Source organism: Schistocerca piceifrons, chromosome X (assembly GCF_021461385.2).
Source record: "Schistocerca piceifrons isolate TAMUIC-IGC-003096 chromosome X, iqSchPice1.1, whole genome shotgun sequence".
Classification (NCBI taxonomy): Eukaryota; Metazoa; Arthropoda; class Insecta; order Orthoptera; family Acrididae; genus Schistocerca; species Schistocerca piceifrons.
In genome coordinates, this window is record NC_060149.1 from 87,347,519 (window position 1) to 87,360,252 (window position 12,734).

General features: G+C 36.1%; 1 protein-coding gene across 3 annotated transcripts in view; it reads left to right on the forward strand.

Annotated features, from left to right (window-relative positions):
- Nucleotides 1-12,484, forward strand: part of LOC124722992 (malonyl-CoA decarboxylase, mitochondrial-like) — a 100,464-nt gene extending 87,980 nt beyond the window's left edge. For all 3 annotated transcript variants that reach the window (XM_047248162.1, XM_047248163.1, XM_047248161.1), the window contains one exon: nt 12,179-12,484. In XM_047248162.1, coding sequence (XP_047104118.1) covers nt 12,179-12,308 — 130 coding nt within the window. In that variant the 3' untranslated portion in view covers nt 12,309-12,484. The remainder of the gene's footprint in view (nt 1-12,178) is intronic.
- The last annotated feature ends 250 nt before the right edge of the window (nt 12,485-12,734 follow it).

Below are 12,734 nucleotides of genomic sequence, written 5' to 3' on the forward strand. Positions count from 1 at the left end.
TGTTCCGTGGTCGCTGTCCATTCAAGGTGTTTCTAAAAGAAAAACCTGGAAAATACGGCATTCTAATTCGAATGCTGTCTGATTCTGAGACTAGATATGTGATCAGCATGGACATCTATACAGGCAAGTCAGGAAATACACAGCATTCAAATGGACCGATGGAAATTGTAAAGAGACTAATAAAACCTATTGAAAAATCAGGCCGTAATGTTACCACAGATCGGTACTATACTTCAGTGGAGCTTGCTGAGACTCTATGGAATGATTTTCACCTCACACTTGTTGGCACCCTACAGTCTAACAGACGACACATACCTGAAGAGCTGAAGACTACAACTGGCCGCAGTTTACACTCTTCCATCTTTGCTTATACTGACCCTCAGACACAGAGGCCACCAGTTACTCTTGCATCAACGCTAGTCCGCGAGAAGCCAAAACGACTGCTGTTGATGCTTTCAACTTATCACTCAGAAGGGGTGTTGAATGAAGACTCAAAAAAGACTAACATAAATCTTTTTTATAATTCTACAAAGGGAGGCGTGGACACCATAGACCAGATGGCAAGACACTACAGCACAAAGAGAGGAACAAGAAGATGGCCTTTGTCCCTCTTCTACACACTCATTGACATAGCAGCAATAAATGCATATTCACTCTTCCTCCTCAACTTTCCGAATTGGAAAAAGAATTTGCTAAACCGCAGAAGAGTTTTTATCACTAACTTAGGTCTCGAACTAATAAGATCTCAAGTAGATAAACGGGCACAAAATTTGTATGGACTTCAGAAGCCAGTAATAATGGCAATGGAAAGCATCACACAACGGAAGCTCAGCTGCTCTGTAGAACCATCATCCTCAACAGCAGAACCAGGAACATGTGGACGGTGCCACCTATGCTGCCAAGAAGCTGCATCTGAAAAGATCAAGTACAACAAGCTGGGAAAGTCAACTGTTACCTGCTCTCAGTGCCACAAACACGTCTGTGGGAAACACTGCAGGAAGACAGTGTTGTGTGAAAAATGCGTTGCAGAATGAGACAGTAAATTTTGTTTGCTTCATGTAGTGTATCGAATTAAAAAAGTCGTTTTTATAAGAAAACACTATTTTGAAACATTATTCCAAAAAATATATAAACTGAATCTCGTGATTTGTTCATTTTATTCCTATTATAATAACATCTTTTATTATCCAGTATACAAAAACAATGTCTAAGCATTTTGAATTGTTATTAGAGGTATCAGAAGTAAATAAACTTGATTTATGATAAAATAAATTGTGGTATTCTTTATGGGCCTTTGAGGCCCCCCCCGTTGGTATTACATGTAACAAAAAATACGTTGGTAATGCTAGGGTTAATTGTCTTTTTAAATGGTGGTGTTAAACATTTTATGTAGTTTTAAGAGGTTCTATGGATATTACACTCCTACCTTGCATATGGGCATGATCAATTCCCTCCAAGTTATTAGTTAGGTGGTTGCTACACATCGCATTTATTAATTACTTTTTGTGATGTGGTACTACTGTTTCTATAATGAAGGTACAGTGAAACCCCGCTTTTACACTTTACAAGGGACTTCAAAAAGATGGTGTAAAATGCGGGAAAATGTAAAATGTGGGAAATAATGTTTTAAGCTGTAAAAGTTACGTATAGGATACCCCCTTGCACTTTATGTATGATGTATGCACATAACAGGCATCAAAAGACTTGTCAGGGCCTTTTTTATTATCTGATAAAGGTTTCTTATTTAATAAAAACCGCTGATGTAACTGGAATTGATATCTGTCTGGGAAGTGGAAACATTTGACCTAATTTCAAACGTCATAATCGATGTTTTTGAAAAGCCTGCAGCTGTAATTCATTACTCAAATAATGAAATACTTCACTAGTTACTTATTTTGTCATGCTTAATGACATGTTTCGAGAATGTTTAATTTCAAACATCGTCATCGATGTTTTTGGAAAGCCTGCAGCTGTCATTCATTATTTAAATAATCAAATACCGCACTAGTTATGTATTTTTTCATGCTTAGCATGACGTATTTCAAGAATTTTTTCTCATTGTCAAGTGCAAATATGTAAATAAGTATTTTGTATAGTGTTTGAATATGTGTTATTCTGCGTCTCTTGCACTGTACTCGGCTTTTTGAGGTTATCAGGTACTGTGCCTCATCAGTTAAGTAGAAAACCACAAACACACATGCAAACTATCACTCACATTGTTTGTTTGTGTAACATCACAAAAAATACATATGTAAATACTGCATTTGACAACGAGAATAAATTCTTGAAATACATTTTGCTGATCATGAATAAATTATGTAACCGGTGCTGCGTTTACACTAAAAACATCTGAGCAACACAAAGCGAATGACGGTGTCAATTAGCACCCTCCACATGGCCATATGCCGAAACACGCTAAATATGGTTCGACAAAGGTGTTGTGATGATCACAACAACTACAAAACTGCATTTGCGCAGTAGAGACAGTTTGAAAATGATTGTCATTGTTCATGATATCTTCATTCAAACGAACCTAGTTACTCCCATCAACCACCACGCCACATAGAGCTAGGCAGTGGCGGGAGATAGGCATGAATTGTTACAACGTTTACTCGTTTACCCGTTCAAATCCACTGAATAGAGTGCCTGGTGTCAAGAAACTTAACCACTTAATATTTGTAAGCACTACTGGATGGCCAACATTATGCCAGCATCATATTTTCTCCCCCAACATTTTTTCATAATGCGTAAATTGCAGGAAAATTATAAATATGTTGACGCAAAATTAGGTGCAAATTAACATTGTGGGCATAGGAAATTTGACGGGACCGATAAAAAATGTTGTAAACGGCGGGAAAACGTTAATTCCGGGAACGTAAAAGCGGGGCTATACTGTATGTGGTTTTTCTGATCCTTAAGTATTGTACATCTGTTTTAACAAGTCTGTTATACTTTTCTGATGCTCATTTGTTTTTAACAAACTTATTATATTTTTTATTTATTATGTGTAGGATGAATATATCATTTGATCCTTATTTGATATGAGCATACCTATGAATTAAGCCAGTATCAAACTTCTGAGGATGACAGATTAACCTGTTGAAACCAGTAAAATGAATGTGATAAAACTTTAGTGTAGCTGATGACTGATTTTTATTTTGGTGAAAAGAAAATCTGTGTGGTGTGCGCAATGAATTTGCTGCAATAGCTCATTTTACCCAGGAATAACTGGACCTACTTGTAGTTTTTAGGCATTGAGTGATTGCCAGTTTGTTTGGCATGGTCTTTTGCTCCTTTTGCATTTGAGCCCTGTGAAGTAGAGTTTATTAAATAACTTTTTTATATTAGTGAGGTGTTGCTCCTGGGTAGACCATATGACCATTAAGGGCAGCAAGATAATTTGCAACTTGCAGCATTCCCTACATCAGCTGCTGTAAGTATTTTTAGAATATTATGGTTGTGCAGTTGACTGCCAATGGGAGTGTAATATATTAATATAGCCCACATGGTTTGTTAATACCATGAAACATTTTGACTCTGCATTTAATGCAACTAACTGCAGGTACGCATTAGAATCACGACAGACTCTCCCTGTGACATTGGGATTATTAATCACCATCATGTGTAAGACGCACATGCTAGATGAGGTCTGTGTCAATACACCCTGTACATGTAAGTGATTGAGTTCAGAATTAACTACTTCCTTCATAGTGAAAGGCATAGGCTTACCTTTGTACAAATGAGAAGTAGCAATATATATTAAGAAATGTGAAACATGAAATTTTGTACTGTCCGCGGTTTACATCGAAATAAATCAAATTATTCCTTTCACAATCATTCAAAAGTCAATAAATGAAATGACATTAAAAATAATATTAACTAATCTTTTTATTTGTAAACCAAAGTCTACAAAAGTATCCAACTCAAAAAGTTAGATGCTACTGGTGAAAGAACAGTTAATAATGTTATAGGTCTGCATGCTTATGAATAATTTGTTAAACTTTGATTTGGGCTTTTAAAGCAATAGGTTGGATACTGTATGTTACCATAGTTTTTCCCCTACAAATGTGGTGAGTTGGAACATGAATACTTTTCAGCATTAAGGGTACAGAGACTACTGTAATGACTTGGAATTCCTTTTCACCCATTGGGATCATCAGTTTGATTTGAGTGCTGTAATAAACTATTGGCACCAACCTGATACTGTGCTGTACATTGATACACATAGATGAAGTGGCTACATGCCCACAACTGTTACAAACACAAAACATGTCATGTTGTGATCCAAACAGTCATGGCATCTGTGACTACAGAGAAACTCAGTGTATGATTTTTGATTCACTATTCTTGTGTGAGGAGCATTGTGACAATGAAATTCTCCAGTCAGCAGTTGAGCTTTGCAAACAATGTTGCCAATGCTGCACTTGTGCTATGCCTAAGTCAGTGTCAAGTGAACATTGTGCAACTGACAAAACGTCAAAAGACTGAGCTATCAAAAACCTCACTTACACTGCGGTCAGATTTTCTCTGAGTGACATCTCAAATGTTCTGTTTAAGAGCTAGATGCACAACTGCATCGCGAATTAAAGACTCACAGTAGGAAGTCTTACACTGTGAGGAGAGAAAGCTACACCGTAAACTAAAACCTTTAGATTGGTCATCCAGGCATTGTAAGGTTGCTTCTTTCTGACTTAGTGCAGCAATGGCTACATCTGTTGGCGTCACAAAATGCAAGGACTGCAAGCTGCACAAGTCTTTGGACCACACACTTCAGGGCTCTGCATGTGGTTCCCATTTGCAAACAGAATCCTACATTTGAGTACTAGAAGACAGCAGCAGTGCTGGCACTCTGTTTCTTTTCCTCTAACAAAGGCAACTGTCAACCAATTACTTCATCCACAAACTTTGTGGGGCCCATAAAGAGAAGTCATACTTTCATCTTCTAAGGACACATGGGTCTCCAATAAGTTGTTGATAATCTTTCAACCTGTATTTCTATACCCTCTTAAGTCTTACAAAAAGGGAAGTAGGTTCTGTGGTGCCATTCCTTCAGATGAATAATTGCTCAGCTTTCAATGATTGTTGTAAACAAGTGAGAGCCAAGCTGCAGTACTAGCTGTTAATGTGGGCTTTTACATAGTGTTCAGACTGGAAGTCCTTGCTGCTGTCTCAAGATCACACAATGTGTCATAAACACAGAAATAAAACTAGAGGCATTCTTTAATAACTGTTTTTCATTAACTAAATGTAAACAGAAAAGCACTACCATTAAGTACCACTTCATTAAATAATGGTATTAAAATACTGTGTAGGAGGAAATGGGAGCTGTAACAAAGTACAGAGGACAGTCACAGATGTAATTGGATGCAACTGATGAGGGTTTTCAGAACTCCATTGTTGACTGTCCTGCAAGTTTATGTACCCTGATAAATGTAGCCATGAAATATCAGAAAAGAAGAGCATTTCAGGATAGGCAACTACACTACTAATGTTGAGCAACAGTATCTGAATTGCTCAGTTGGTGACCTACCATTACTTTATAATGTTTAAGTTTGTGTTTGTGCACAGTTTTGTAAGTAGATACTTGCTCAGATGTGCGTATACGAAGCTCTCGCTAAGTTAAGTCATTAATATTAAAATAAGAGCTAATCTAGTTAATATTACATTTTAGACTAGTGTATATACTTCTTCTCGAGGCTATGAATTGAAGGTTTTGCTTTTCTGACCATATCTAGATCAAAAAGGAAGTATTTTGTAAAAGGTTGGTAGTCACTAGTTTTGTTTACGTTTTTTAGGTGTAAATTTCGTGCGAGTGTAGATTTTCCTTTTTGACTAGAGTTATCGCATCAAAGCCGAGTTAATTCATGCTGGTCATACAGAGTTTAGGTAGTTAAAACTTTTGGAAGTAAGTTTAAAAGTTTGTTTACATTAGTGTTTGTTTACGGATTAGTAGGCTACAGTTTACGAAACTACTGTGGTCTTGTGCTAACTTATTTTCTGCTTTTGTGTTAAGCTTGTCTATCAAACAATGTGTGACAAATGTGGTGGTTGCCGTAGAGTTTTGAAAGAGGGGGTGTTCTGTGTAGACTGTAAGTTATGGTTTCATTGGGGCGAAGTAGTGGCGAGGAAACGAGAGTAGAAAATGAGGCTCTTCCATGGCAGTGTAGGTTATGTAGAAAGGACAGAAAAATTGCAGAACAGGAGGCAAAAATTTGTGCCCTTAAGGCTGAATTAGAAAACGCAAACTTGGAATTATGTAAATTAAGGGAGGAAAAAGAGACTGGGAACTGAGGAAAGGTAGGAAGCAAAGGGCAAAAAAGGGAAACAGTTGAAAAAACTCCAGAAATTCAATTAGTAAATCAGTTTGGGTTGCTATCTGAAGTGGAGGAAGGGCCTCATCCAGATGTAGTTGAAAGTAGGTTGAAGCAGAATATTAGTTTAAAGAAAAAGACGGGTCAGGATCAAACCAGAATAGGAAAAGAAGAATTTTGCTTATAGGCAGCAGTCATGGGACGGGTGTGGGCCAGCAGCTTCAGGAGAAATTAGGTGCTGGGTACCAGGTCACAAGTTTTGTGAAACCAAGTGCTAGCCTTAGCCAGGTGACAGAAAACTTAGGTCAGCTATGCAGGGACTTTGAGAAGGAAGATCAGGTAATTATAGTTGGGGGAGCAGGAAACAGCCTGGCTATGAATCTCAAGATACAGTGTTAGGAGCGACCTGGATAAAACAGGAGCAGAAACTGAGCGCACGAATGTGGGGTTTGTGGTGGTCTTTCAGCACCATGATCAGCCCAGGGTAAACACTGCTGTAAGGCATGTTAACACTGAGCTGAACAGGATGCTCCAGACACCGGCAAAATCTCACGTAAGTGTTGTTCCAGTAAATGCTATTGCTAGGTGGGGATACACTACACATGGCCTGCACCTGAATAGGTTGGGGAAAAGTATATTAGCTTCTCTATTAGCAAAAACTGTAAGGGGGTTCCACAGTCACACAGGGGGTGATCCCTGTGGTTAATGGGTCCAGGCAGACAGGATTTTAGGTTAAAGCCAAAGTTCAGACAGATGACAATCAAGATAAATAGAATAAAAGAAACTTTACGTACAGTTAATTGGGGTAAAGCTAAGGGCAGTATCAACATACTTCAACAAAATATCAGGGGAATAAAATATAAAGTAGATGAGCTATCAGTGTGTTTAGATGATCTCAAAAATAAGAATGAGATTGATATAATCTGTCTGTCTGAACCCCATGTAACTGTGGGCATGGATAGTGTCAGTATAAGTGGGTATAATTTAGCATCTTACACTTGTAGATCTAGGATGGATGGAGGAGGAGTTGCCATTTTCATAAAACAAAGGTATAAATGCAGAACTGTAGAAGTAAGCAAATTTAGTGTTGATCAGCACTTTGAGGTTTGTGCGTGTGAACTTCAGCTAGATAATGTAGTATTGATATTAGCAACAGTGTACAGGTCCCCATTTGGAGACTGAGAGCTGTTCATAAAAAATGTTCGACTCCATATTATGCTGTCTGTCAGATAGAAAGAAGAAGTTATTAATCTGTGGCGATTTTAATGTAAACTTTCAAAGTAATTCTGATAGGAAAAGTGAACTAGAAGTGTTATTAACAACATATAACTTAGAATCAGTGATCAATTTCCCTACACGTATAGCTCGGGGCAGTAGCACGCTAATAGATAATGTATTTGTACAGAAAGAGGATGTAAAACAAACACGTGCTTTCCCTGTGGTAAATGCATTGTCAGACAACTGATTAACTTACAAAATCTAACAGGGTGTACAGTTTGGAAACCATTAAGTGAAAGTGTGAGGTCACTCAACCCGGTATCTATACAGCACTTCAGAGAAAGCTTAAGAAATGTTAATTGGGGAAATGTATATAATGAGCCAAATAAAATGATAAATGCAGCATATTTCTTGATAAATTTATATCCCTTTTTGAACATTGTTTTCCAAAGAAAATTACTAAATGTAACACCACAAACTTTTCAAAGAAACCTTGGATTACTACAGGTATTAAAGTGTCTTCAGAAAGAAAGAAAAAACAGTGTGAGACAGCAAGAACTAGTAAAGATCCAGAAGCAGTTTTACACTATAAAAATTATTGTAACATACTGAGAAAAGTTGTAAGGAAATCAAGAAATATGTATGTTAGAGAAGAAATTAACAACTCCAGCAATAAAATCAAATCAATATGGAATGTTGTTAGAAGGGAGACAGGAAAAGTAACCACTGGGGTAGGTAGTGTTACTGTTAAAGAGAATGAGACCATTTTAACCAACAGTACACAGGTAGCCAATGTATTTAACAATCACTTCTTAAGTGTAGGAGAAAAAATTGGTGAGAATAGTTCAAAAGAAAAAGCCAGGCAGTACATGGAAGAGTCAGTTTTGAAAAATTTTAGTCAGATTAAGTTTCATCTAACAGTCTCTTGTGTAATAAGTAAAATTATTAAATCATTGAAAAATAAATGTTCTGTTGGAGTAGATGACATCTCTAACAAGTTATTCAAACAGTGTGGAGCAATTACAGCTGATGTTTTGAGTCACATATGTAATGCATCACTGACTCAGGGTATTTTCCAGACAGGTTAAAATATGCCATTGTCAGGCCTCTCTACAAAAAGGGGGAAACCACAGATGTCAATATTTACTGGCCGGTATCCTTGCTTACAGCATTTTCAAAAATCTTTGAGAAAGTAATGTACTCAAGAGTGGTTAGCCATCTCAACAGTAATGGGATACTTAGTAAATCACAGGTCAGATTTCAAAAATGCTGTTCCACTGAGACAGCAATATATAATTTCACTGTCCACATAATAGAGTCTTTAAATAGTAAAATGTCACCAATAGGAATTTTCTGTGACTTGTCCAAAGCATTTGATTGTTTGATCCATGACATTATGTTACAGAAACTACAATTCTGTGGTATAAATGGAATAGCATATGAGTGGTTTAAGTCATACATACATACAGAACAGGACGCAAAAAGTTTCCTTATTTGGGCCAACTGATTTAAATATGTTTGCCACTTCATCTAAGTGGGGTGAAATTACATTAGGTGTTCCACAGGGTTCACTCATGGGTCCCCTTCTTGATATGTGTGAACAACCTCCCTTCCTATCTTAAACAGGAAGCCGAACTGATACTGTTTGCTGACGATACAAGCATCATTATTAATCCAGTAAGAGAAAGTCCAATTGAAAATGATACAAATAAGATCTTTGGAAAAGTCATTAATTGGTTCTCTGCACATGGGCTTGCTCTAAACTTTGAAAAAACACAGTACATCCAATTTTCTGCTGGAAAAAGTACAGTTCCTTCAATAAGTATAACACATTAACAGAAGTCAGTAGCCAGGGTAGAGCATACTAAGTTTCTGGGTGTACAAATAGATGAGAATCTTAATTGGAAAATTCATATTTTGGATCTCCTAAAGTGACTAGGTTCAGCAACTTTTGCAATCAGAATAATTGCCAATTTTGAGGATGTAGAAATTAGTAAGCTAACATACTTTGCATACTTCCACTCTCTGATGTCATACAGAATAATATTCTGGGGCAACTCAACACTTAGGCAAAAGGTATTTACTGCTCAAAAGAAAGTGGTTAGAATAATATGTGGGGTTCGTAGTAGCGGATGTTTTAGGCATCTTTTTAAAAGATTGGGAATTCTTACAACAGCCTCACAATACATCTACTCACTAATGAAATTTGTTCTCAACGACATGGACCAGTTTAAAAACAACAGTGATATTTATGATTATAATACCAGAAAAAATAAAGACTTACACTATCCTTTGCTCAACCTATTTTGGCACAGAAAGGGGTAAAATATGCTGCTATAAAATTTTTCCACAAATTACCAGATGAAATAAGGTGTCTGACAGACAGCAGTAATAGCTTCAAAAATAAATTGAAATCATATCTCCTTGACAACTCCTTCTATACCATAGATGAATTCTTAAATAGGAATAAATAACTCTATAAATATACTATATGTGTTTTGTGCCATTTAATGGAATGGGATAAATAATAGAAATATTAATCTTTAACTCTGTGTTGTAATACATATATATTTAAAAAATTTGTTTAATATGTGCATTTCTTGTGCACTTGACATGTTCCACATCATAACGGCTACTGTACCATGTGATTGATCAATGAAACACACAACCAACCAACTAACTAACTAACTGACACGTCAGTCTCAAGTGCTAAATGGCACAACAGTTTTCTTGGACTTCTTTCCAACTATTTAACTCAGTTAGTTTGGCTAAAACCAACACACTGCCCACCAAAGTATGAGGAATGGGGCCAAATTATGTGTGATGATAAGAGCCTGCTTCCCTCCAGTATTAATACTTGTGCAACATATGATGTGACACCTGTGTTTTATGTGAAAAGCCCTGTATTTTCTTTGCAATAATAATAAGCAACTTTAGTTAGTTATTTGAGTAGATATTTGAGAAATAAACTACACTTTCACTAAAAGTAATTTTTGTTAAACTGGTTATACTGTAATATACTTTTGTTTGGTGTATTAGCTTAATTCTTACTGGTATTGGAGAGGGAGAAAGCCATTGCCATGCTGAATGAGCCAGTCTGACATCTTAACAAATCAAAACCTAATATAAAAAAAGTTAAACACATCTGAGCCATGCTGCTTCTTTCTGTCATAACACTAGGTTACAATAGATGACTCATTTGGTTCCAAGATATATTATTTTCTAAAACCTTACATAAACAGTAATGCATTGATGTAAAAATTCAGCATGGAATATAATCTTTGTGTATGAGGATAGATCCCTACTCACCAAAAGGTGTTAAACAGGACAGAAAATTCTACAGATTTTCGACAAAGTGTTTCTTCATATTTCAGCCATGTAAAGAGTAGAAGTAATCATCCACATAAACAAGATTCAACTTGTAACTAAGCATTCAACAATGCCCTTCCTGAGAGCTAAGAAAAAAAAAGAAAAAAAAAGAGCAAAACCAAAATTATGTGCTTCACTGGTCTTGTATACACCTTTGTTACATGAAACCTCAGATATTGTGGTTTAACGCCACGTGACTTCCTCAAAATTACCTGAAGAAGTGTGCTTACTGGCATTTATCAAACAATATACCATTTCTACTATGAATATCAAGGACAAGTAAGTACTGTGAATGGTATGAACAAACTAGATTATTATTTGAAAATTGTGTATGACAAAAATACTTATAAAATTGGAAGATAATCCATTAAGATTTTTTTTACAGTAGATGGAGTAAAGGTAACTGCTCAGTATACAGTTAACACACTCAGGCGGTCAACAGGCATGTAAACATGATACCAAATCTTCTATCATAAAATCCTCCAGCTCTTCAGATCATACCAATACCTGCCCCTCATGAAACAAGTGCTACAAAAAGAAATGTTCATGGCACAGACATTTGTGAACTACCTCTACTTAAATTTTGTATATGTGTGTGTTAGCTACTCAGTGCCACATCTGTACAATGAGTGATTACCTTCACTCCTTCAAATATTCATATTCCAACCAGAAATTTGTAAATTGTAAATACATATTGCATAAAAGCTTTGTGAGGTGTGGCTGTCATATCCTGCCCTTATAATAAAACTCCTATCTGTAATCCTTAAGCATTTCAACATCTCAAGCCATTTTCAAAGGAACAAAACCTTATTGATAAAAAGTATCACATCAAAATTAATCATGTGAAGCATACAACCAAACTTATGCTTCATGTGATTAACTTTGACAAAATACTTTTATAGGATTTTGTTCCTTTAAAAATGCTAAATGCTGAAGCATGTAAGAATTAAAGAAATATAATAAATACTAATGGTAAATATGAGAGTTTTACAAGTTTTTAGATTGTGTTGATTATTTGTTAGGTATTTGGTGCTGCATGTGCAGTAGATTTGGAAATGTGCAGTTCTGAAATCCACTAAAATATTGATTGTAGCCCAGTACATCACTTGTACTTCAAATTTCATACCAATTATTGCACGACTACCTTGAAAATGAAGACCTTTATATTTTTTTATATCTGAGGAACATGAGTTAGTATTTTGTAATTCTGTTAATTTCCATGTTATAAAACAAACTGTTTTTGTTATCCTGGCTTTAGTACAGTCATTTCTGGTTTCCAGGTATTTTCTAGATGAAACTGAAACAAATCATCGAAACTACCAAGAAAAGCAATACATTGCAGCCTCAGAGCAAATTAGCAAACTCGCAACAGCAGCTGCGGAACTAGTCTCACTTCCATCAAAAATATAATTACCATTGATATATGGTTAAAATGTTTCCAGTCCATTTGTTATCATTACATGCGAATATGCTAGGCTGTGCAGTTCTGTCTTTGACTAGCGTGTAAATAATGGAAAGTTGTGATTTGAAATAGTTTTGGAAACAAGTGAAAATTAAACTGTTCATTGTTTTGTTACTATTATTTACAGTTTGTTTTACTGCTTATGTTTGGTCTTGTAGTCCATGCAGTACCACTCTGCTGAATGTTAACAAAGGTCTGAACACATGGAACAGAGTCACAAATATGTGACTAGCTCAAAAGACTTTCAGAGTGATGGAACCCTGTGCATTTTTCTGGATGGTGACTATTCATCAGAAAGAAAGGTAATGTCAGGAGTGCCCCAGGGAGGTGATAGGTCCACTTTTGTTCTCTGTGTACATAAGTGGTATATCAGA